Here is a 25,274-nt window from a genome sequence, read left to right on the forward strand (position 1 = left end):
CACAGGTGTTACTGAAGTCCTGTGTTGAGGTAGAGTCTGGTGAAAACACCCTTATGCCTCCCTCTCTACCCAGCCCCTGCCTTCTGGGATATTAAACAGGGTACCCACCCCCCACTCCCCATCCATCTTCCTGACTCCCTTCCTTTAGGAAGTCCTCCAGGCTGCCCCTGCACCGCTGAAGTCGTACCTTCTGTTACATTCCTCAGGCGGCATCTCCAGGTTGTGACCCCCAGGTTGCTCAAGAGACCCTGTTTTACGGTCTCCTAGCTGCCTGATCTGGTCTCCTAGGGCGCTCTGACATTGTGGATGCAGTTAGCTGTTGGTGGGTTGCAGCTCTGTGGACACCGGGCAACTGAGACCTGGCTCAGAGGAGGGACCTGTATCTCTGTTGATTCGGGGATGCACGGCCCTCCCCTGCATTCAGTGCTCCCCCCACTGTGGGGTCCCCTCAGCTGGCCACCTGGGGTTGGGGCTAAGGTCCAGGGTCCCAGCTATGGGGTTTGGACTCTGGAGTCAGGTCTGCATTTGTGCTTGGGGGGTCATGGATCAGAGATTGGGATCTGGGGTTTAGCGACTGGAGTTGGGGTCTGAGTTCTGGCGTCCCAGGTCTGGAATCTGAGGTCTGGAGTTGGGATCCAGAGCCTGGGTTCTGAGGCCCAGAATGTAGGAGTGGGATTTTGGGTACTGGGGTCTGAGGTCTGCGGCCTCGGGATCTGGGCTGCTGCTGCTGCTGCTAAGTGGCTTCAGTTGTGTCCGACTGTGTGACCCCACAGACAGCAGCCCACCAGGCTCCCCTGTCCCTGGGATTCTCCAGGCAAGAGCACTGGAGTGGGTTGCCATTTCCTTTTCCAATGCATGAAAGTGAAAAGTGAAAGTGAAGTCGCTCAGTCGTGTCCGACTCTTAGCGACCCCATGGACTGCAGCCCACCAGGCTCCTCCACCCATGGGATTTTCCAGGCAAGAGTACTGGAGTGGGTTGCCATTGCCTTCTCCGAGGATCTGGGCTGGTGATTCCAAATCTGAGGTCAAGGTTTTGAGGTTTGAGGTCTGGGGTCACAATTTCTGGCTCTGGGACATAGAGTCTGAAGTAAGGGGACTGGGTTTAGTACCCGGGTTCTGAAGTCCAGGATCTGGGATCTGGGGTCTGAGGTCTGAGGTACAGGACCTAGAATCCGGGGTCCAAGATCTGAGGTTAAGGACCTGGAATCTGGAGGTCCAGTGTCTGAGATAACAGATCTATAACCCGGGGCTGGGGGTCTGAGGTACAGGATCTAAAACCCGGGATCCAGCGTCTGAGGTAACAGATCTAGAACCTGGGGTTGGGGGTCTGAGGTACAGGATTTAGAGTCTGGGATCGGGGTCCCAGGTCTGAAGTACGAGATCTAGCACGTGGGGGGTCCCAGATCTGAGGTCGGGGCTCTGGGGTCTAGGCTCAGGGTCTGAGGTACGACGAAGTCTCCACCGGCCTCTGCTTGCCCCCGCTCCGCCCTCTCCCTTGCCCTCCCCTCCCCTCCCCCCCTCCTCTCCCCTTCCCTCCCCTCCCCCTCCCCTGCCCTCCTCTCCCCTCCCCTCCGGTCCTCTCCTCTTCGTCCCCAAATCCTCGCTCCTCCCCTCTCCTCCTTCCCCTCCCCCTCCCCTCCCCTCCCCTCCCGTCCTCTCCTCTTCGTCCCCAAATCCTCGCTCCTCCCCTCTCCTCCCTCCCCTCCCCTCCGCCCTCCCCCTCCCCTCCCCTCCCGTCCTCTCCTCTTCGTCCCCAAATCCTCGCTCCTCCCCTCTCCTCCCTCCCCTCCCCTCCGCCCTCCCCCTCCCCTCCCCTCCCCTCCCGTCCTCTCCTCTTCGTCCCCAAATCCTCGCTCCTCCCCTCTCCTCCCGCCCCTCCCCCGCCCGGCCCGCCCCGCCGGGCGCCGCACCGACAAGATGGCGGCGGGTGGGAGCGGCGGGCGCGCGTCCTGCCCGCCGGGGGTCGGCCCGGGCGCGGGGGGCGGCCCCGGGCCCAGCGCCAACGCCGCCCCGGCCCCCGGCAACGCGGCGGCCGCCGCCGCCGCCCCGGCCCCCGCTGTCCCCGGGCCGCCCCCGCCGGTGTCGGTGTCGGGGCCGGGCGCGCAGGCCGCGGCGGGCGGGGAGCGGGCGGCCGAGGAGCCGGGGGCGGCGGCGCTACTCCGCGAGCCCGTCTACAACTGGCAGGCCACCAAGCCCACGGTGAAGGAGCGCTTCGCCTTCCTCTTCAACAACGAGGTGCTCTGCGACGTGCACTTCCTGGTGGGCAAGGGGCTCGGCGCGCAGCGCATCCCGGCGCACAGGTGGGCCGCCGTCCGGGACCGCCGCCCGACCCGGGACCGGGTTAGCACCGAGGCCCGCCCCCCGGGCCTCCGTCATCCCCCAAGACGCCGCCGCTTCCCGGGACCCGGTCATCCCCGGGACCCGGTCATCCCCGGGACCGGACCCCTCCCCCCACCCCCTCCCCAGGATTCAGTCATTCCTGGGATCCCGCTCCCCGCCTCCCCCAGGAAAACCGCCAGCTCCGGGGACCCAGCACCCGCCATTCCTGGGACCCCTGCTGTCCTGGGGACCTGCCCGTCCCCACTGCCCCCGGGCCCCAGCACCCTTAAGGCCCTGTGACCCTGCCAGGCCTCCGTCCAGCCCGGACTTCCAGATACTAGCCATGGTCCGCTCCTGCGACCCCTGCCCTTCCACCCTCATCGGAGTCTCCTGGCTCTATGATCCTTGACCCAAGCACCCATGCCTGAAATCTCCCAGGTCCGCTGACCTCTTTCACTCGCTGCATCTCTGTGACCCTTCAACCCCTGCCAGGCTTTCCAGGCCCTGCAGACCCCAGCCTGGCCAGCAGGAGTACCTCCAGAGACCCCATCTTTTTGCGCCTCCTCCATCGGGCCCCAGTGACCTCCTTCCCCTAGTGTCCCCTCCTTCTGGGGCTGGGACCCCCAGAGCCCCGCTAGACTCCCACCTCGTGAACCCCAGACTCTCATAACCCCCGTTTCCTGACACTGTACATCCCAGATCTCCTCTTGAATGGGGTTTTCCTTGGTGCAGGCCCACACCTCTGCCAGTCTCAGGGGTGCAGCCTCCAGACTCCTGGGTGGGGCGGGGCTGTATCAGAGACCACCCTGCCCACTGCTTGCTGGAGGATGCTGGGAGGATTCTGTTGGGCTAGGGGTCTGGGGGTTCTTGCAGCTCTGCCTGAAGAGTCCCCAACCCGCTGTGAGTGTTGTCTTCCCCATTGTGACGTGTGGCTTTTACTTGGCCTGTGTCTTCGAGATTCTTCTCTCTGGCCCTTTCTTGCTCATTTATGTGCAACTGGGACTAGATTCCTGTCCGAGGAAGGTTCCAGGCCCGTGAGGGAGTCCCCAGGACCTCCTGGAGCTTGTCCCTGTCCTAATCCTCTCCCCTCCCCTGCGAACTCCCTGGGGGGCTGGTTGCCTTGTGACCCAGGAGCCCCAGCCTCCCTCATGCCTTTCTTTTTTCATATTCCTGCTCTGTGGATCCTCTTGATGGAAAATTCTAGTTCCTTTTCTTTTCGGCCTTTGGGTTGTTATTTCATTTGCATTGTGAAATGTTACCTGCCGCGATCAGGTGCATGAGTGACGCTGGGCTCTCCTGGGCCTCAGTTTCCCTCCACCCCTATGACCTGGGACTGACCATTAGACACTTCCTTCCTGGGGCCACTGGGAGGGTGGACCCTGAGACCAACCCTGGGATTAACCAGGTCCTTACCACAGTGCCCGGGCTCATCCTCCATACAGGCTGGTCTCACAGGCTGGTGTGGATGTAACCTGGTGCTCCAGGAAACACTCTGGAGCATTGCTGCTGGAGCACAGACAGGAGTGGGGAGAATTCCTCGCAGCATGCGCCCAGCTCCAGGCTGGACCTCACCCCTGCCTCCCTCCCAGATGGGCTGCATTAAGGGACTGGCTTCTAAGGAGTAGATTGGAACCTCACCTTGGGGAAACCCCCAGCAGGAAAGACTCCTCCCCCCGGTGTGCTCCACCCCCAGCCCTGAGTCCCAGTGTCATGGGTTGATTGTGGCCCCCAAGTTGTGTCCAAGTCCCAGTGCCCAGAACCCATGAACGGTACCTTATTGGGAAAAGGGTCTTTGCAGATGTGATTAAGAGTTTCAAGAAGAGATCATCCTGGATAATCTGAACGGCACTAAATCCAACAAGTGTCTGTGTGAGAGACACAGAGAAGAAGGACCGGGCAGAGACTGGAGGGACGTGGCCACAAGCCACAGTCTACCTGGGGCCCCCAGAAGCTGAGAAGGGCAGATCCTTGCAGGGAGCGCGGCCCTGATCTTGGACCTGCAGCCTCCAGAACATGAGATTCTCTCAAGTCACCCAATTTGCGGTAATTTGTTAGAGGAGTCCCAGGAAACCAGTCCACCCGGAGAAAATAACCATATAAACCCAGTGGGGCGTGCCTCAGAACCAAGACACCGGAGGGTCCCCAGGACAGTCTTGGGAGGAGCCCGAGGACACAAGTCTATGCCACGTGGGATCCAGAAACAGGGCCTGGGGCGGGAAGGGCGTTAGTGCAGAGCTGGTGATTGCTGAACCGGACCTGAGCTTACTTCACAAAGCAGACTGAGGGCAGGGCTCGTGCTAACTTCCAGAAAGGCTGTGGGGTCTGCAACCACCATTTCCCAGGATCCAGGCTTGTGGTGATCTCGGGCTGGGGCTCAGAATGGCATGGACTCTGGGTGAAGGGTGACGTGGTGCATGGGACGCAGGAGGGCCTGACATATGTAATGGCAGAGAGCCCAGCTCTGGCCAGGACAAGCTCAGGCCTCCTTCAGAGTCTCTGCCTCCCACCCCCATCCCCTCTCCATTGTACTTCTTTTTCATAGCCCTTTTTCCTTCTAACTTCCTCTGTGATGGCTGTGCTTAGCTTGCTGTGAGCAGCATCTTGCTGCTCTCCCTCCTGCCAAGCCTAGGAAAATGCCTGGCACACTGGGTGCTCAGGAAATCCATCAGTTCAGTGTCTATACTCACAGGGCTCCCTCTGAGGAAGCACTGAGCATCTTCAGGGTAGCACTGTACAATTTGATGGCCCCACGTTAATATCTAAAATACCTTTATTCCCATATCACTAGAGACTTAGTAGCGCAGAGATGTCCCCAAAGTACAGCAATCACTGTGTGTGCTTAGCTAAAAAGCACGTTTTTTTGGTGACTATGGCTTTACGGTGGATTTTGACAACTGCTGTGGCTGTTCTTCCCAGTTTTGCTCAAGACTTTTTGTGAAGGCTTTTTCAGCTTGTCTCACACATTTAGCTGTTTCAGGATCAATTACCCATCTGTCCATCCCTACCTCCTGTCCATCCCTCGCTTAATCCAGCAGTCTCTGAAACGGTGCTAACAAAAGACATCTCTTTCCCGTGGAATTTACCTTCTAGCACAGTACCAGCAAATTTTTGTAAAGAGCCAGACAGTAAGTAGTCACAGTAGGCCACATGGTCTGTGTCCCAACTGCTTAATTCTGCTGTAGCAGTGTGAACACAAGACAGAAATGAATGTGTATGGCTGTATGCCAATAAAACTTTATTTACAAAAACAACTGGTGGGCTGGATTGGGTCCAAGGGCTGTATTCGACCAGTCCCTGGCTCAGTGGTTCCCTATAATCTTTAGAATCAGTTTGTCAAATGTTAAAGAAGTGACTGGAGGGGTTTGTCTTAGCAAAGATACCAGGTTGGGAGAGCTGACAGTTTAGAATACAAAGTATGGGCACATGTCTGTCCATTTATGCACAGTGATTTTGTGTTTCCTTAGGGAAGTTTTGTAGTTTTATGTTTGTTTGGGTTTTTTTAGTTTTTGTTTTCTCTGTTGTGAATAATTTCTCCATTACGTATTTCTTACCTGGTTCTTGCTGGGACGCTGTGGGGTCTTGCACATTTATTTTTATCCACTGGAATGATTTCTTTCTGAATCCTCTTTGGTGTTAATAGCTGTTCCACTGATTCCATGGTCCAGTGCTGTCCAGTAGACTTTTCTGTGACAATGGGAATGTTCTAGATCTGTCCTCTCCAGTCCTAGCCACTAGTCACATATGGCTACTGAGCGCTTGAAATGTGGCCGTCACAGCTGAGGAACCAAATCCTTTGTTTTCTCAGCCATACCACATGGCTCGAAGCATCTTAGTTCCCTGATCAGTGATTGAACGTTCAACCTCAGCAGTGAAAGCATAGAGTCCTAACCACTGGACCGCCAGGGAATTCCCAAACTGAATCTTCTTTTTTTTTAAATCTATTTTTGGCTGCCCTGGGTCTTCACTGATGTGTGGGCTTTTCTCTAGCTGCAATGAGCGGGTGCTACTTTCTAGTTGCAGTGTGAGGGCTTCTCATTGTGGTGGCTTCTCTTGTTGTGGAACTCAGGCTCTAGTTTTGCCATTTGTAGAAATATCATATAATTAGAATGACAGAATGTGTAGGTTTTGGTCTGGCTTCTTTCATTCAGTGTCCTGTTTGTGAGATCCATTCTTTTTATTGCCAAAGTAATTCATCTTACTGCTGAATCCCACTGCATGGATAGACCACACTTTGTCCATTCACCAGTCATATGGGTTATACGGGCATACAGGTTAAACGGGTTATTTCTAGCTTTTCATTATAAGGAATAATACTGCCATGAGCATTCAACATTTGTGCAGAAGTCTGCATATGGAAGTACTCTTCCTTTGGGTAAATACCTACAGGTCAGATGTTGGAACCGCAAGGTAATACTTACATGTGACATTTTAAGAAACTGCCAAACTGGTTTCCAAAGTGGCTTCCCCATTCCCAACCCCCCGTGATGCCCGAGGACTCAGTAATGTCTTTGGCCTCATAGGTGAATTGGGAAATTCACCTCATGCTTTCTAGAAGAATGTGCAGAGGGTTGGTGTTAATTTCTTCTGGGAATGGGCTTTTCCTTGTGGGGAGATTTTTTTTTTTCTTTTTTTTGCTGCACTGTGGAGCTTGTGGGATCTTAGTTCCCTAGCCAGTGATCGAACCTGTGCCCCCTACAGTGGAAGCTCAGAGTCTTAACCACTGGACCACCAGGGAATTCCCTGTGGGAAGATATTGTTTTTTAATTGGTTGCTGGGTCTTCATTGCTGCATGAGGGCTTTCTCTAGTCGTGGTGAGCAGGGGCTGTTCTTCGCTGCAGTGTGTGGGCCTCTCATTACAGTGGCTTCTTGTTGCAGAGCACAGGCTCTAGGCATGCGAACTCAGTAGTTGCAGTGCATGGTCTTTAGTTGCTCCACGGCATGTGGGATCTTTCTAGATCAGAGATTGAACCCGTGTCCCCTGAGGAATCTGACAGGCAGATTCTTATCCGCTGTACTACCAAAGAAGTCCCAGAAGACTTTCAGTGACTAGTTCACTTGTCATTTGTTTGTTTAGATTGCTCTGTCTTCAGTGAGTGTTGGCAGTTTGTCTTTACAGGAAGTCATCCATTTCCTCCAAGTTGTCTTTGTTTGTTGACATAAAGTTGTTTCAAAGTTCTTTTACCACCAATAGGGTCATAGTGATATTCCATTTTCATTCCTGATTTTGGTAACTTGTGTCTTTTTTCTTGATCAGTCTAGCTAAAGTTCTAGCAGTGGTTTAAATTTTTTTTCCCCTTTAAAGAGTGACCTTTTGGTTTCATTGATTTATCTCTATTTTCCCATTCCCAGTTTTATTAATTCCTGCTCCCACTTTTACTGTCTTCTTTGGGCTTGATTTGCTCGCTCTTTTCTAGATTCTTAAGATGGAAGATTACCTTGCTGATTTTATTTTTTATTAATTTTTGGTCATTCTGTGTGTGTCTTGTGAGATCTTCATTCCCTGACCAGGGATAGAACCTGGATCCCGGCAGTGAAAGTGCCAAGTCCTAACCACTGGACTGCCAGTTAGTTCCCAGAAGCTTAGGTTGCTGATTTTAGATATTTATTTAATGTGTACATAATGTTTACCCCAAGCAGTGTTTTAGCTGCATTCCTTACACTCTAATGTGCTGTGTGCATTTTTGTTCCAGTCAAGATCTTTTCTAATTCCCCTTGTGTTCCTTCCCTGACCCATGGGTTACTTAGAACTGTTGTTTCATTTCCAAATATTTGGGGATTTCTTAGAGGTTTTTCTGTTATTGGTGTATAATTTAATTCCTGTTTGGAGAATAAGCTTTGACTTCTTTCACTGCCTGTAAGTATATTTGTTTGACCTTGTACCTGGTCTCCTGGAAAATATTCCTAGAGCGTGCATTCTGCCATCACCAGGCTGAGGGTTTTGTTTGGGGAGTTTAAGAAATCTTTATTTATTTGGCTGTGTCAGGTCTTGTTTGCAGCATGTGGAATCTCTAGTTGTGGCATGCAGGCTCTGTAGTTGTAACATGTGGGCTCAGTTTCCCCATGGCCCGTGGGATCCTAGTTCCCTGACCAGGAATCCAAGCTGAGTCCCCTACACTGGAAGGTGGATTCTTAACCCCTGGACCACTGGGGAAACCCCTGGGCTGAGGGTTTCGTAAAGGTATGTTGGTGGCATTGTTCAGTCTGGCTGTTCGTCAGTTGTGAAGAGTGAGGTGTTGAAACCTCCAGTGGAAACTGTTGGATTGTCTCCTCCACCTCTTTATGCTTAGTTACTCTTTGTGTGGTTTGGGACTCAGTTGTGTGTGTGTTTGCGCTGTTACCTATTCCTGTGTACTGACCCTCTGTTCATAGGAAGTGTCCATTTTCCAGTAAAATTCTCTGTCTTCACATCTGTCTTGTCTGGTATCAGGGCAACCACTCCAGCTCACTGGTGCTTTCTGTCTGCAGGGTATGTCTTTCCTCATCTTTCTCCTTTCACCCCCTTCTTGTGTTTAATGTAAAACTTCCGACCCTGTGATGTCCGTCTGTCCCATCTCTGGTGACGTGAGCCTTGGCCACGGAGCATGTTTCTCCACTGGGATGTCCCTGCTGTCCCCTCGTCATCACCCTTTCCTCCTGAGGGGTGCTCTGTATAGACATCCCCTTTCCCCTGCTCCTTTGCCCGCTGGTGAAGTATCTGTGGATAATGGTTCTAGCTGGAAAGAGTTGTTTATTCTGGCATCTGCCATATGGTGATTTCCTGTTTCCATAATTCCTTCTCCATTTGTTAAGTGGGATTCTGAAAGGAAAAGCTGTCCCTTTTCCCTTGCTCACACACCTCCTCCATTATATATTTATTTCATCATGGACTCACAGTTGTTTATCCTGTGGGTCATTGTCCGGTATAAGCGTTACTGTCCCAGATTTGGCCATTGGAAGTACTTACAGTTGGCTCAATTCCTTTTAACATTGGCCTGTCATGTTGGGAGAATGTCTTTACTTTTTGGCCCCACAGGATACCCTAAGCTCATCTCATCCTTCCCCTCCCTCAGCCCAGGAATCAACCATTTCTCCTTTTAGTGGAAAATGGTATTTAGAAACCAAGATACAGGTGCTGGGTGTGCTCACTGCTGCTGGGGTATTGTTGTTTAGAGACCTTCTTAGCAGATAGAGCGAGGAAATATACCAACACACACACAGCCTCTATTTCTGTGTGTCTGTCTTCATCCGTCCATCTAGTCTGTCTGTCCATCCATCCGTTCACCCACCTAAAAGCCACGAGATCAACTTGAGTCCCTCTGACTCTGGCTCAGCCTTAGAGAGTTCATCCCAGCCTCCCTTCCCCTCACCCATAACTCTCTTCTCCAGTTCTGAGAGCCTGGTTCTCATTCTGCACATGGCTGTTTAGTGGCACAGTATGTGTAGTTTCAGAGCTGCTTTCCCTCTCCTGTGAAAAATACTTTTTCTGCACGAAGCACAGTATTTGTATGCAGTTCTTTTGGCCTTTAACCTGTTTCCCAAAGCTGCTTAGCTGGTCTTTCTTCCCTGTCCCTTCAGGGTAGTATGTCATTCTTTCTTTTTAATTTTTAAGTTGTAAAATACACATACCATAAAGTTCACCCTTTTAACCATTTTTAAGTGCACTGCTTGGTGGCACTAAGCATATTCATGTTGTTTGCAACCATCCCCACCAAAACTCTGTCCCCATGAAACACTGACTCCCCATCGCTTTCCCCAGCCCCCGGCCCCACCACCTTCTCCCTGTCTTTGTGGATCTGACTCTTTGAGGGGCCTGTGAGTTGAACCACACTCTGTGTTCTTCTGTGTCTGGCTTCTTTCACTGAGCATCATGTTCTCAACGTCTGTTCGTGTTGTAACATGAGTCCAAATCTCCTTCTTAAGGTAACTAATACTACTTGTATGGACGGACCACTTTGTATGGATGATGTGCTCATTGCTCATCTGTCATCTATTGATGGACATTGGGTCGCTTCCATCTTCAGGAGTCTGTGAATCACGACATGCTGAATACTCATGCACAGGTTTTGTGCGGACGTGTGTGTTCACTTCTCTCAGGCTCATAACCTGGGAGTGGCACTGCCGGGTCAGACAGGAACTTGACGTTTCGCCCATGGTGAACCACTGGCCTGTCCACCACAGCTACACACCTCATGCCCCCCGCCCCTGTGACCCTGCATGAGGACTCTGAATTCTCCACATCCTCAGCAGCTCTCGTCTGGGTTTTTTTATTCTAGCTGGTGGTCCAGGGGGTAAGGTCATGTCTCATGGTGGGTTGTTTTGTTTTTAATTGATGCATATAAGTTAAATAAGCAAGGTGACAATATACAACCTTGATGTACTCCTTTCAATTTGGAACCAGTCGGTTGTTCCATGTCCAGTTCTGAGTGTTGCTTCTTGACCTGTATACAGATTTCTCAGGAGGCAGGTACGGTGGTCTGCTATTCCCATCTCTTTAAGAATTTTCCACAGTTTGTTGTGATCCACACAGTCAAAGGCTTTAGTGTAGTCAATGAAGCAGATGTTTTTCTGTAATTCTCTTGCTTTTTCTATGATCCAAAGGATGTTGGCAATTTGATCCCTGGTTCCTCTGCCTTTTCTAAAACCAGCTTGAACATCTGGAAGTTCTTGGCTCACATAGTGTTGAAGCCTCGCTTGGAGAATTTTGAGCATTACTTTGCTAGCGTGTGAGATGAGTGCAGTTGTGTGGTAAACATTCCTTGGCATTGCCTTTCTTTGGGATTGGAATGAAAACTGACCTTTTCCAGTCCTGTGGCCACTGCTGAGGTTTCCAAAGTTGCTGGCATATTGAGTGCAGCACTTTCACAGCATCATCTTTTAGGATTTGAAATAGTTCAGGTGGAATTCCATCACCTCCACTAGCTTTGTTCGTAGTGATGCTTCCTAAGGCGCACTTGACTTCACACTCCAGGATGTCTGGCTCTAGGTGAGTGATCACACCATCATGGTTATCTGAGTTGTGAAGATCTTTTTGGTATAGTTCTGTGTATTCTTGCCACCTCTTCTTAATATCTTCTGCTTCTGTTAGGTCCATACCACTTCTGTCTTTTTTGTGCCCGTCTTTGCATGAAATGTTCCCTTGGTATCTCTAGTTTTCTTGAGGAAATCTCTGGTCCTTCCCATTCTATTGTTTTCCTCTATTTCTTTGCATTGATTGCTGACTGAGGAAGGCTTTCTTGTCTCCTTGCTATTCTTTGGAACTCTGCATTCGGATGGATATATCTTTCCTTTTCTCCTTTTCCTTTCACTTCTCTTCTTTTCTCAGCTATTTGTAAGGTAACCATTTTGCCTTTTTGCATTTCTTCTTCTTGGGGATGGTTTTGATCACCACCTCCTGTATAGTGTCATCAGCCTCCGTCCACAGTTCTTTAGGCACTCTTCTATCAGATCTAATCCCTTGAATCTATTTGTCACTTCAGCTGTATAATCGTGAGGGATTTGATTTAGGTTATTTTTTATTTAAAGTTAAAATTTCACCAAATGAAAAAAATACTATAGAATACACAGTTGCAAAAAGCTACATTAAGTTATTTTACAATTGCCTCAGCTACAAAAAGAAAAAAAACTCAATGCCATACCTAAGTTATCCCTCTCTCAAAATAATGCCATTTATATTATAAACCACGAGCTCCCCATCAAAAGACGGGAACTGCTTTTGTTAATTCATGTATATATGACTGTATTACTTTGCTATACACCTGAAACAAACACAACACTGTAAATAAAATATAGTACAATATAAAATAAAAATAAGTAACAGATCTTTGGGGCTTTACACTGAGTTAGAGTTCCTATCAGAGGGATAACAGCACCACAGCGGCACCGAATCCCCGTGAGGGAGGCACACGAATGACTGGGTTACCAGAGTTACAGGAATGAGAGCTGCTCACCTCCCAGAAACTACAGCTCACAGAGAACCAGCAAAGGCACGAGATACAGACCATTCACTTATGAATGTGTAAAACTCAAGAAAGTCCACATCACTCCTACAGCATGTCGAAAGTGCCTCAGAAGTCACACAATACCAACTTTCTCATGGTTCTGGTTAAATTACATATACCAGTTTATAACAAATGGCAAAATCTGTAACTCTGTTCAAAGTTTTAAAAGATTACTTAAGAATAGTTTCTTGTATTTCTATGCCACCTTTATAGTTCTGGTTTCTCATTTCTTAATTAGTAAATTCAGCGTGCAGTTTCTATCCCAGGCTAATTTATACACTTCCAGAAGGAATGGCCTCTTGATTTAGGTTATATCTCAGTGGTCTATGGTTTTCCCTACTTTCTTCAACTTAAGTCTGAATTTTCCAATAAGGAGTTCAGGATCTGAGCCACAGTCAGCTCCTGGCCTTGTTTTTGCTGACTGTATAGAACTTCTCCATGTGGGATGAATCAAACCTGTATCCCCTGCATTGGAGGATGGATCCTTAACCACTGGACTGCCAGGGAAGTCCCCTTATGGTGATTTTGATTTGCCATGTTCATCATCATGGTTTTGAGGATGGATGGAGAAGTGGGGATAGGAGACTCCTGGCAGGAGGCCAGAGAGGGGCCTGGTGGGCAGGGCTGCAGGTGGAGATCATCAGACTCCCCTGGACCCAGTTGCTCTGCCAGGCCTGAAGTTTGTCACCTTGTCTACTAGGAACACTGAGGACATGTATATCCCACCATCCTGGACCCTGCACAGGCACACCAGGCCTGGTTGGTCTGCCTTTTATGTCTTGCCAATGAATCGTCAGGGAAGATTTTCCCCATAGGAGATGAAGATGCTCTGTTGAATCTAGAAGAAAGGAGGAACAGGAAAGCATTGCATATATGGATTGTGTGTGGGGCTGGGGACCCAGATGCCGCGGTGAATGAGTGGGGCTCCGAGGATACAACAGGGCTAGAAGCTGAACAGGGCGTGAGCATCCTGGGGTGGCCAGATGGTGGGACAAACCACATCAGTTATCCTCTCTGGGAATCCAGAAGTGTATGATGGAGTGTGGCAGGGCTGTGCTCCCTCCAGAGGCTCTTCCAGTTTCTGGGGCCCCAGGCATCCTGGGCTTGTGTATGCTTCACCTCAGTCTCTGCCTCCTCCCTCATCATGTGGTCTCTCCTTGGTGTCTTATTATAAGCCATTGCGTCAGGGCCCAGCCTGGATGAGGGTAGCCTGGGCTTAGCCAGTGACATCCACAAAGACCCTGTTTCCAGACGAGGTCCCATCCTGACATTCCAGGCGGATGTGACTTTGGGGACACTCCTTTCACCCACTACATTCGGCTTCTCACCTGGCTCCCATCTCTGGCCTGGCCCTTGGGGTGCTGTTAAGCCCTGGGCAGGACTCAGGGCCAGACCAGGGCCTGGCAGAGCTAGGAGCACACATCCACGATGGAGGAGTGGGTAGGAGGGGAGGTGGATGGTCTTCCGGGGAGTGAGGGATGCCTGGGTGGGGTTTGCTGGGAGCTGTGGGGAGGGTCACTGGGCAGAGAGAGGCCGGGGAGTGGGCTGTCACTGCTGAGTCCAGAGATTTTGCATGAGGGTGGGTGCTCGGAGTCCTGTATGAGTCACGGTAGGACCCAGGGAGCAGGTGTGATGCAGGCATGGTGGCTTGCAGATCCAGAGAACAGGGCTTTGCAGGGGGCTTGCCTCTTCTGGGGAGGCTGTCATGGGGCAGTCCTGGGGACCATGAGTACACAACTGGTGGAACCCTGAGGCCCCCAAGGCCACTGACATCCTAACGCTCCCTTGGCCTCGACACCCTTCCCCACAGACTCCATGGTTCTAATGTTCCCTCCAGGCCTTCCCTGGCAGCCTAACCCCGGGGAATGTGTGTAGAGCAGTGGAGTGAGTGAGTGAGCGATGGTTGAACAAGTGAATGAGAGAATGAGGGAGTGAAGTGGTTGAATGGACTAGTGAATGAACGAGTGAGTGAGTGAACGATGAGTGAGTGAACGATGAGTGAGTGAACGATGAGTGAGGGAGTGAGTTGGGGGGGGCAGTGAACAAGTTGGGGGTGCCTGGGCTGCCTGTGGCGTGTGGAACAGGCAGAAAGATGTCGTCCATGCAGCCCCGGGGAGATGATTTTGCCTCTGTGCCCTCTGTCACTGTTGATCCACAGGAGCTAACTTCTCAGTCCTCAGGGCCTTCCTTCCGGAAGCATCTAGGGCAGGATGCTCTGGGCAGGGTGTTATGCTGCGGGGATGCTCGCCATCCACATCCCAGGGCCCCAAGAGACCCCAGGCTCGGGCAGTTGGGGACTGGTGGGCCTCGCAGAGGGTAATCAGGTCTTCTTTGACTCCCTAGGTTCGTGCTGGCTGTGGGCAGTGCTGTCTTCGATGCCATGTTCAACGGGGGAATGGCCACCACGTCCACCGAGATAGAGCTGCCTGATGTGGAGCCGGCTGCCTTCCTGGCACTACTCAAGTAAGACCTTCCAGGTCCTTCCCACCCAGGAGTGGGACAGACACACCTGATGGTTAATAAATAGAGCCCCGGGGACATTGCCTCTGGAGCCCTAGAAGCAACTCCCTCGAGATTTCTAGAACTCAACTCCTCAGTGAGGGGTGGGCTCTGGACACCCCCCATTTTCATATTTTGTATTTTTTGTGTCAAAATGTATTTCACATACTGTTCAACTCACCCTTGAAAGTGTACAGTGTAATATTAGTGGCATTTAGTTTTTCCACAGAGCACGCAGCCACCACCTCTTAATTCTAGAACAGTCCATCCCCAGAACCGCCCTTCCCAGCCCCTGACCACCAGGAACCCACTCTCTGTGTCTGCGGACGTTTCCCATCCGTGGAATCGCACCTGTGTGTCCTATGTCGGCTTCTCTCACTGAGCGTCGTGGTTTCAGGTTCACCTGCATGCTGGTGAATCTCCCAGTTTTCATTCCTTGTACTCAAAGAGTTTTTAAAGAAATAGCCTAACGTAAGAATTTTTAATTCGACCTATATTTTTTCTTTCCTAGTTTCAATTTTTTTTTCTCAAGGACTTTAAAACAAATCTAGTGATCTGGGGTGGAGCTGCTACACACAGACTGCAGGAAGCCGTGGAGGCAGCACCACCAAGGAGGCCGGCAAGCTCTGTGGACCATATGTGTAACTTGAAGGTTATCCTACACGGTCAAACAGCTTTTTAAACATGGAGTTTACTTTTTCGCCTTTTTCGTTGTTGTTGGCCTCAGGACATGGGGGACCTTAGTAGTTCCCTGACCAGGGATCACACCTGGGCTCTCAGCAGTGGAAATGCAGAATGCTAACCACTGGATGGCCAGGGAAGTTCTTTTCCTTTCTGATTATAACAATGGCATTGATTCACAGAAAGAAAATGGAGTGAACCTGGCCCCCCTCTGAGCACCATGGACAAGGCCTTGACTGGCCAGTGCCATTCATACCCAGCCCCATCTGTGTTGTGTGCTTCCCGCCCCCTGCCCCAACATTTCATCTTCTCCCCTGTGGTATCCACAGTTACCCTCGGATGTAAATCAGTTCCTGTTAGCTCCATCTAACCACGCTGAATTCTGTGGGCTGATCACAAACAACACTTGGTGGAGTAATCTCACTTCTCTCTCTTCAGGCAGCTTTTCAGACCAGGGGCCACAGGCTACCTGCGAGAGAGGGCAGGGGGTACTGCCTCCACTGCTGCCTGCTGATCCTGCAGAAGCGGCCTGGAAGAATCTGTAAACTGTAGGCAGGGCTGAGTGCCAAGAAAAATTTATTTACAAACCAGGTGGTAAAATCAGTGAGCTGTCACTTCACACCCACCAGGGTGGCTATTACCAATATTAAACAAACAAGCTGTCTCGAGGACATGGAGAAATGGGGGCCCTAATGCACTTCTGGGGGAATGTGAGATGGGGCAGCCACTGTGGAAACAGTCTGGAGGATCCTCAGAATCTAAACATTGAGTCACCATATGCTCAGGCAATCCTACTCTGGGTACAGATCCAAAAGAAGGGAATGCAGGGACTTGAAGAGAGATTTGCACACCCACGTTTACAGCAGCGAGATTCACAACAGCCAGAAGGTGGAAACACCCCAGCTGTCCATGAACAGATGAGGGATGAATAATGTGTGATCCATCCACATGCTGGAGTATTACTCAGCCTTCAAAAGGATTCTGACACTTGCTCCACCATGGATGGACCTTGAGGACATGATGCTCAGTGAGTAAGCCAGATGCCAAAGGACAAGTACCATCTGATTCCACTAACAGGAGGTCCTAGAGGAGTCAGATCCAGAGACAGAAAGTGGATGGTGGGGCCAGGGGCTGGTGGAGGGGACGGGGAGTCAGTGTCTTGTGGAGACAGAATTTCAGTTTGGGAAGTTGAGAAAGTTCTGGAGATGGATAGTGGGGATGAATGCACAATGATATGAATGTACCTAATGCTACTTTGGCCATGTCATGCAAAGAGTTGACTCACTGGAAAAGACTCTGATGCTGGGAGGGATTGGGGACAGGAGGAAAAGGGGACGACAGAGAGTGAGATGGCTGGATGGCATCACCGACTCGATGGACATGAGTTTGAGTGAACTCCGGGAGTTGGCGATGGACAGGGAGGCCTGGTGTGCTGTGATTCATAGGGTCGCAAAAAGTCGGACATGACTGAGTGACTGAACTGAACTGAATGCTACTGATGGTCAAAATGGTAAATTTTATGTACATATTACCATCATTTTTAAAAATTAAAACGTCTATTTAAAAAAAAAAGTGACATTGCAGTTAGCCAAACCCTCCCTTTAAGCTTGGTGAGACATGGGGTGAAAGGCTGTTTTGTCTCGTCTCCATCTCTGTATCTGTCTCTCTCTGTATATTTTTTCTGTTTCTCTTTCTGTCTCTGAGTTTTGACGACCATGGCTGTTCCCCTGAGAGGGTGGACACTACCTCCATTGGTATGTGAGAGGCTCACCCATCTTCTCCCACATGTCTTGGTCTGTTCCATTACAAGGTCCCCCTCAGGACTGCTGACATTGACGGTCATTCTGTCCCTGACCCTGCCAGATCCCTGCTGCTGCTGTGTAGGCTTCCAGTGCGTTCTGGGGGTGCTGAGTGCCAGGAGAGGAGGCACCTTCCAGGAACTTGCTCTTTGGGCTGTTCCCGGTTGGGTTGGTCTTCCACCCTTCACACCCTTCTACTCCCTCTGTGCATGTGGGCGGACACTCAGGTGGTCCTGTGCATTGTGCTGCTGTGAACACGTGTCATTTCTCCTGCACACCCAGGGCCGCCCTGAGATGCTCCCACCAGACGGGCCAAGGGCTGCTTTCTCACTCTCTCCCCGTGGTTTTGTAATCGACCCCACTTCTGACCCACACAAAGAGTTGGCCTGAGGGCAGGTGGTCACCACGGCCACCATATCTGCAATTCCAGCTGGCACTTCTGGTCCCATCAGTGATTGAGCTTGAGCTGGCTGTGGCTGGGCCAGAGGGTTGTTCAGAGGGTTATGGCCCCGGGGCAAATCCCATGCTGCCCACAGAGGAGTTGGACAGAGGCTGCCTGCTGTGTAGGCACGTTCCGTGGGTAATGTGTGGGTAGTTTAGCTCCGCTCCTTTTCCCTGGTAACTGCCTTTGAGGGGTCAAGTCCACTGGTCAGGGCAGCTGGGTGCTGGTTTGGATGGTTCCTTGGGCCGGTCTGGAGGGTAAGGGCAGGGAGGCTGTCCTCACACCCCGCTCTGCCCCCAGGTTTCTCTACTCAGACGAAGTTCAGATCGGGCCCGAGACGGTCATGACCACGCTGTACACCGCCAAGAAGTACGCGGTGCCCGCTCTTGAGGCCCACTGCGTGGAGTTCCTGAAAAAGAACCTGCGGGCTGACAACGCGTTCATGCTGCTGACGCAGGTGCGGGGCTGGGATGCAGGGGGCGGGGCTGTGGGCGGGGCGAGGACGTTGGGGAGGGGAGGGGAAGGCGTGGGACCCGCTGGGGCACAGGTGCGGAGTCTGGGCAATTGATACAAGGCGGGTGAGGAGGACGCCGGGGCAGGAGAGGTCGGGTTGGTGCATTTCTGAGTTTTAGGTGGTTGCTAAATCTTGTGGAAGGATAAGCTCCTCCCTCACTGTACCCTGCATCCTGCGGGTGAGTTTCCCTGGTTACTCTTGTGCTCCTGTGAACATTTTGGTGCCCTTGTGCAGGGCTCAGATGTGGGGAGAAAGGTATTCCGTTACTGGGTTTTTTAGAGGGGCACGTTTGAGGCTGTCTGGTCCCACTGACTGTGGTGGGCTGGACCACTGAGAGGCCAGCTGGGATAGGGCAGCACCCAGGTGTAGTTGTGACTCTGTGACCCCTCGCTGCTGTGGTATCTGGGCCCCAGCGCATCTGCTGAGTTGCTCTCGAGTGCTAGAGCCTGGGCTGTCATGTGGAGACTGTTCTCAACCATTTCCTGAGAGCTACAGCCATGCACAGTGCATAGGGGTGTGGGTTCAGGCTGCCCCACATCTTCCCGGGCAGAAAGGAGCCAGAATCTTCTCTGTCCCTGGGCCTCACCCTGTGCATGAGTTCTCATATAGGGGCATAGCTCTGCCGTGTCCTGTGGGTCCTTCTCGGCCCTCTCCCCAAGGCTCTTGCCTGACCTGGGGAGGACTGGGCCCACCTCCAGCTTGAACCTCTCAGTACCCTGACTTTTGAGGTATAAGCCTGCCCTCCCCCCGCCCCCAGGCAGTGGTTACTGTGAGACTGGGACCCTGGAAGAAGATGATCTCTGGGCTGCTGCTCAGCTCCCAGGACTTGAAAATCCATGCCCAGTGTGGAGCCAGGGTTCATGTGGCTGGGTGTTGACATGCTCTTCTTTTACTGCCATCCCACTCTCCAGGCAAGACTTTTTGATGAACCACAGCTTGCCAGCCTGTGTCTGGAGAACATTGACAAGAACACAGCTGACGCCATCACAGCTGAGGGCTTCACGGACATTGACCTAGGTGAGGCACACTGGTCACCACCCAGAGCCCGTCAGACCTCATCCCCGAGGTGTGGCCACGCCCGCTGACAGCCCCTCTCTGCAGATACACTGGTGGCAGTGCTGGAGCGGGACACGCTGGGCATCCGGGAGGTGCGCCTGTTCACGGCCGTTGTCCGTTGGTCCGAGGCAGAGTGTCAGCGGCAGCAGCTGCAGGTGACGCCCGAGAACAAGCGGAAGGTTCTGGGCAAGGCGCTGGCCCTCATCCGCTTCCCGCTGATGACCATCGAGGAGTTCGCTGCAGGTAACCGGGGCGCCAAGGAGGAGTGTGACCCCACAGTGGGTCAGGCGCCGGCCGTGTCCGTGTGAGAACCTGGACTTGAGACCCTACTGTTGGAATGACCCCCAGAGGCCAATCATCCTGAGTCCCCACATCTCAGGTGTCCACACACGTGTGTCTTGAGTGTTGCAGATCCCCAACGGGGGCTCATGTCTGGGAGATGGGCTGTGGCGTCCAGGTCCTCCATGAGCCTGTGAAGGGCTGAGAGGTGTCTGGGGCTGTGCTGCAGGGCTCAGGTTGTGACTCAGGCCCAGGCAGGGTTGGCCCTGGCCCTGCCTCCCGCCCCGTGGGGACCCTCCAATCCTTTGGGCCGTGTGGCAGTAGCTGCCACCATCCCCCAGGGAGGCTGGGCCTCCCCTTTGGGTCATTTTCGTGGCTGATGCCAACATTGGTCCTGGAGCCACACTGGCCTGGGAGGTTCTGGATGGAGCTCTAGCCTACAGCAGGTGCACCACGTCCTGTCTCTCCCAGGTCCATGCTGCTCCTGTTCCTGCTCTGGTTCAGGGTTCCCAGATTTAACAGAGACAGCAAACAGATCGTTTTTCAGTGTGAGTGTCTGCCATGCAGCGGCGGGGAGACTTCTTCTATGGGTCAGCTCTCTATGATCAGAATTTGACTTGACCAGGTGACCCATGTTTTATCTGGCAGTCCCTGGTGGAATGGCAGAACTTGGGTACAGCCTCAGAGGCTGTCTCCAGTACTCTGGGGCTCACTTATCCATCAAATCCTTAGCACTTCCTCATACCAGACCCTGGCAGCACCACAATGACGGGGCCGTCCTGGGCACTGTGGGGTGTGGAGCAGCCTCCCTAGCCCCACTCCCTCAATGCCAAGAGCCCCACTTCTTTTTTTTAATTATTTGGCTGTGTTGTGTCTTAGTCATGGCAATTCGGTGCATGGACTTGCATTTCGGTGCATGGACTCTAGTTGTGGTGCACAGGCTCTAGGGTGCAGGCTTCAGTAGTTGCAGCACATAGGTTTTCTAGTTGTGGCACTCAGGCTTGGTTGCCCTGTGGCATGTGGGAACTTAGTTCCCCGGCCAGGGATTGAACCAGAGTCCCCTGCATTGCACTGCGGGTTCTTAACCACTGGGCTGCTAGGGAAGTCCCACCCCTATCTTGATGATCACGGATGTCACAAACATTGCCCAGTGTTCCCTGGGGAGCTGGGACCTCCAGGTGAGAGCCCTCAGCTGTAGTGTTGAGCTGTCCCAACCTAAGATGCCTTCGTGAGCCTTGCAAGATCCCTCTTTCTCCAGTCCTGCTTGTCACCCTGAAATAGCTCTCCTCCTGGTCCCTCAGCCCACCTGGTTGCCAAAGCCCCCCAGGGTCTCAGGTCTCCTGGATGTACCATCCTCCAGCCTTCCTTGGCCCCCTCACCCCTCCTCCCTTGAGGGTCCCCAGGCTGGAGACCCTCCCACATGCAAGCTCCTGGGGGGGTGTGCCAGACCTGGGCCTTGTCCTTCTGCTATGGGTGGTACCTCTGGGGCTTTCGCTGTTTGTCACTCAACTGTTTTGGAGAATTTTCCTGCCTCTTCTATTCCCCTTGAAAATATAGGAAAATAGAAAGTTGGGAAAAAGTCCCCCAAAGACTACCCTGGCTGAGTGCATCAGGACTGAGGTCAGAGGTGGTTTTCCTTCTGTTTTCTGTCCGGAGATTTAAAAAGAGTGGTTCTTGTCTGTGTTCAGTTTTGTATCTTACGTGCTCCACAGACATCTCTCCCCTATTGCTGCGATCTGTGCACATGGGGCCACCGGGTCTGTGAGCCAGGCCATAGCTGACCTGCCCCAGAAATGAGCTCAAAGCTGGTGAATGAGCGATTCCTGTAAAGGAGGGCAGTGCCATCTAGGCTTGTTGCAGGCACCTGGTCCTGCCACAGGTGGTGGGCAGGGGCGGGTGTAATCCTCCTGCCCTGTGGCCCAGGAGACCCCAGCACCCTGGTCTTCCCCACCAGAAGCTCCTCTGAGCTCTTGGGTTGCTGCATCTAGGCTCCCACCTTCTGAGTCTTCCCCAGCTCCAGGCCTGTCTTAGGGCCAGCACCCCCGCATCTGTAGGTGCCTGGGGTGGACAGGCAGGGGGCGTGAGCCCTGTGGACCCATAGTATTCCCCTAGGTGGTCCCTGAGGAGGTCTGGAGACCCAAGTAGGTGAAAGGGATTTTGCCCATTTAGCCAGCAAATTGGAGCACAGTCCCCATGTCAACCTGGGACCGTTCCTGAAACGCTCTTGGAAGGGCCATTTCCCTCTAACACCCGCCCCCCGCCCCCCTGCCCTGGGGCTGCTTGGACCCGTGACAATTTGCAGAGAAGAGAGGCTGGGTCTTATGCCTTGCCTTCTGGTGTCTTTGTGCGCTCCCGGTTTTCCCTATCCTTCCCCACTCGCTCATGTACCCACAGGGCCCGCGCAGTCGGGGATCCTGGTGGACCGTGAGGTGGTCAGCCTCTTCCTGCACTTCACCGTCAACCCCAAGCCGCGCGTGGACTTCATCGATCGGCCGCGCTGCTGCCTCCGCGGGAAGGAATGCAGCATCAACCGCTTCCAGCAGGTGGAGAGCCGCTGGGGTTACAGTGGCACGAGCGACCGCATCAGGTGGGCGGGGCAAGTCGCGGGGGCTGGGCCTGGTTGGGGCCTCCCCGTGGGGAGGGGCGGGGCCTGGTTGGTCGGGGTCACTCAGCATCTCCTTCCTCCGATGCCCTCAGGTTCTCGGTCAACAAACGCATCTTCGTAGTCGGCTTCGGGCTGTACGGCTCTATCCACGGGCCCACAGATTACCAAGTGAACATCCAGGTCCAGCCTCCACCTCTGGGCCCTGTCCCTCCGGATCACCCCTTCCTCCTCTCTCCCCTTCTTCACATCCCACTCCTCTCCCCTAGCCAAGGGGGTACCCCGGACCATGCCTCTCTACCCCCGCCATTGGCCTCCTCCTTTTGGGTTAGCTCAGTCCTCGGATCCAGGCTCCGTGGGGTCCTGTGGGTGGGCACCGGGTTGGGGGCACCAGGGTGAGCTGTGCCTGGCTCTGGCCCTTAGATCATCCACACGGACAGTAACACAGTCCTGGGCCAGAACGACACGGGCTTCAGCTGTGACGGCTCTGCCAGCACCTTCAGAGTCATGTTCAAGGAGCCGGTGGAGGTGCTGCCCAACGTGAACTACACGGCCTGCGCCACGCTCAAGGTGTGCCTGACCCCATCCCACCCAGGCCCCGACCCCAGAAACCTACCCAGGACTCCAACCCTGAACCTGACCCCCAGCCCGGACTCAGGGTCTCTGAGCCCCACCCAGGACCTCGCCTCCCGGTTTACTGCCCGCCTCTAAGTATGTGAGGCTGGGAGGGCACAACCTTGTGTCCTCCTTTGGAGGCCTGCTGTGCACACTGGGCGGGCCCTGAGCTGTGTTCTCATGCAGCACATCCTTGCTGACCCGCTGGGTCCTCCCCACAGGGCCCGGACTCCCACTATGGCACCAAGGGCCTGCGCAAGGTGACCCACGAGTCGCCCACAACAGGGGCCAAGACCTGCTTCACCTTCTGCTATGCGGCCGGGAACAACAATGGCACATCAGTGGAGGACGGCCAGATTCCAGAAGTCATTTTCTACACCTAGGCCACTGGCCTGGCGCCCCGCAGCCCAGGCAGGCTGCCTGGCCCCACTGCTGTGCCTGCCACCCATGCTGCTGTCACCCACAGGGCCAGGAGGGCTCCTCTCTGCAGTGCGGTGAGCTGGCTGCCTATTCCAAGGTGATGGAGGGGTGGGCGGGGCGGCAGAGACAATCCCCCTCAGGACTTGGGGGGCAGGGTCAGCCTACCCCACCCTGAGCAGAGGGTCCGCCCGCCCACCACCCCTGCAGCCCCACTCAGGGTTGGTGCAGGGTGTTGCCTCCTGTTTGTTTCAGCTGCACATGGCAATGCATCCTGAATTCCCGTCTCTCTGGTAGGAGAGTACATGCGGGGCCCTAGTTGGCATGGGGGGCTTGTGTGCCTCTGCTCTGTTCACTGGGGAGGCTCAGGCCCCCCAACCTGCCCGAGGATGAGGGCTCAAGCCCTCCCAAGGTCCTGCAGGCCGGCTTCCTGCCAGGCCCAGGCCCTGCCCCTGGGCCCAGTAAAGGACCATCTGTGTCCAGCCTCCCTGGATGCCCCTCCCTGCCCCTACAGCTATGGATGCGGGCGGCAGACCGGGTCTGCCTGGGAGAGGTGATGTTGCAGGCCAGCCATGGTGGCCACGTCCCCGCTGGCCCGCCTGCCTACCCTGTAGCCCCACTCCCAGCCCCCAGCAAGTACTCTACCCAAGGTGCTGGAGGGTGCAGCCCCCACCCCACCCCCATGCTTCCGTCTGGAGCCTGTGTCCTCCCCGAAGCCATGGAAGGTGTGTCTACACACCACACCCGAAATGTTTTTTTTTTTTTAAATAAAGGAAAGAAACGTATAAGCCCAGAGACATGTGCTGCTTCCAGTGTGATGGGGTCCTGGCAGTGGAGCCAGAGACTTCTCACCTTCAGCGCATCCAGATCACATGAGGGCTTGCCCTGGGCTCCTCCTGGACCCAGGGATGTTGGTGCAGGGTGTTGCCTCGTTTGTTTCAGCTACACACGGCAATGCATTCTGAATTCCCGTCTCTCTGGTAGGAGAGCACATGAGGGGCCCTGGCTGGCATGGGGGGCTTGTATGCCTCTACTCTGTTCACTGGGGAGGCTCAGGCCCCCCAGCCTGCCTGAGGATGAGGGCTCAAGACCTCCCAAGGTCCTGTAGGCCAGCTTCCTGCCAGGCCCAGGCCCTGCCCCTGGGCCCAGTAAAGGACCATCTGTGTCCAGCCTCCCTGGATGTCCCTCCCTGCCCCTGCAGCTGTGGATGGGGCCCTGCTGGCTCTGCCCAGGGGGGTGTCCTTCTGCTTCCACAACCCATCCTGGCCAGTGAGGACTCTTGGCGATGACCCAGACCGAGGACCAGGCTGGCTGCAGAGACTCTGAGCCCGTGGGCTCCACGTCACCTCCTGAGACCTGCCACACTGTAGGCGGACCCCAAGTGAGGGGTCCATGGGGCGGGGGACCAGGCCTCCCACTGTAGCCCCCAGAGCAGCCTGTCCTGGGGCCACTACAGTTCAGGACAGGACAGATGGTGTCAGCTTGGGGTACCCACAGGGTGTGGGCATGCCCGGAGTAAAGGCTGGGCAACAACCCGGTGGGCTTATTAGAAGGGGCCCCGAGACGGCTGTGCCCCACTCCTAGGGCCTGCGGCTATTCAGGGTCACAGTGACCTGCTATGACCGTCTCCTGCCAATGGAACGTGACCCACCCTCTGGAGGAGGACAGCAGTGCGAGCTTCTACCAGCATCATCACAGTGTCCTACAGCAATGCACAGATTATGAAGCAAGAGAGAAAATAAAACCGAAACAGATCTACATGTACTTCAGAAGCTGGAGTTACCAACGTTCCTCGACATAATAAAGGCCATACAGGACAAGTCCAGAGCTTATACCATACTCAGTGGTGAGAAGCTGAGAGCACTTCCTCTAAGATCAGGAACAAGACAAGGATTCCCACTCTTGCCCACTCTTGTTCAAGAAGGTTTTGGAAGTCCTAGCCACAACAATCAGAGAAGAAGAAATGAAAGGGATCCATATTGGAAAAGATGAAGTAAAACTGTCCCTATTTGCAGATAACATGACACTATACATATATTACCAGAAAACTACTAAAGTTCATCAATGAATTTGG

At 53.5% G+C, this 25,274-nt stretch overlaps 1 protein-coding gene across 1 annotated transcript; it reads left to right on the plus strand.

Moving 5' to 3' along the window:
- The first annotated feature begins 1,902 nt into the window (after positions 1–1,902).
- BTBD2 (BTB domain containing 2) lies at positions 1,903–23,988 on the plus strand. The gene is made up of 9 exons (XM_055431481.2): positions 1,903–2,300; positions 14,640–14,759; positions 18,018–18,174; positions 19,143–19,248; positions 19,333–19,530; positions 21,961–22,153; positions 22,264–22,351; positions 22,592–22,738; positions 23,005–23,988. The coding sequence occupies exons 1-9, from the start codon at positions 1,918–1,920 to the stop codon at positions 23,164–23,166; spliced, it is 1,554 nt and encodes a 517-aa protein (XP_055287456.1). The 5' UTR covers positions 1,903–1,917; the 3' UTR covers positions 23,167–23,988.
- The last annotated feature ends 1,286 nt before the right edge of the window (positions 23,989–25,274 follow it).

The sequence above is a fragment of the Moschus berezovskii genome, chromosome 8 (genome assembly GCF_049115385.1).
Source record: "Moschus berezovskii isolate FMDL1 chromosome 8, NW_MosBer_1.0, whole genome shotgun sequence".
Classification (NCBI taxonomy): Eukaryota; Metazoa; Chordata; class Mammalia; order Artiodactyla; family Moschidae; genus Moschus; species Moschus berezovskii.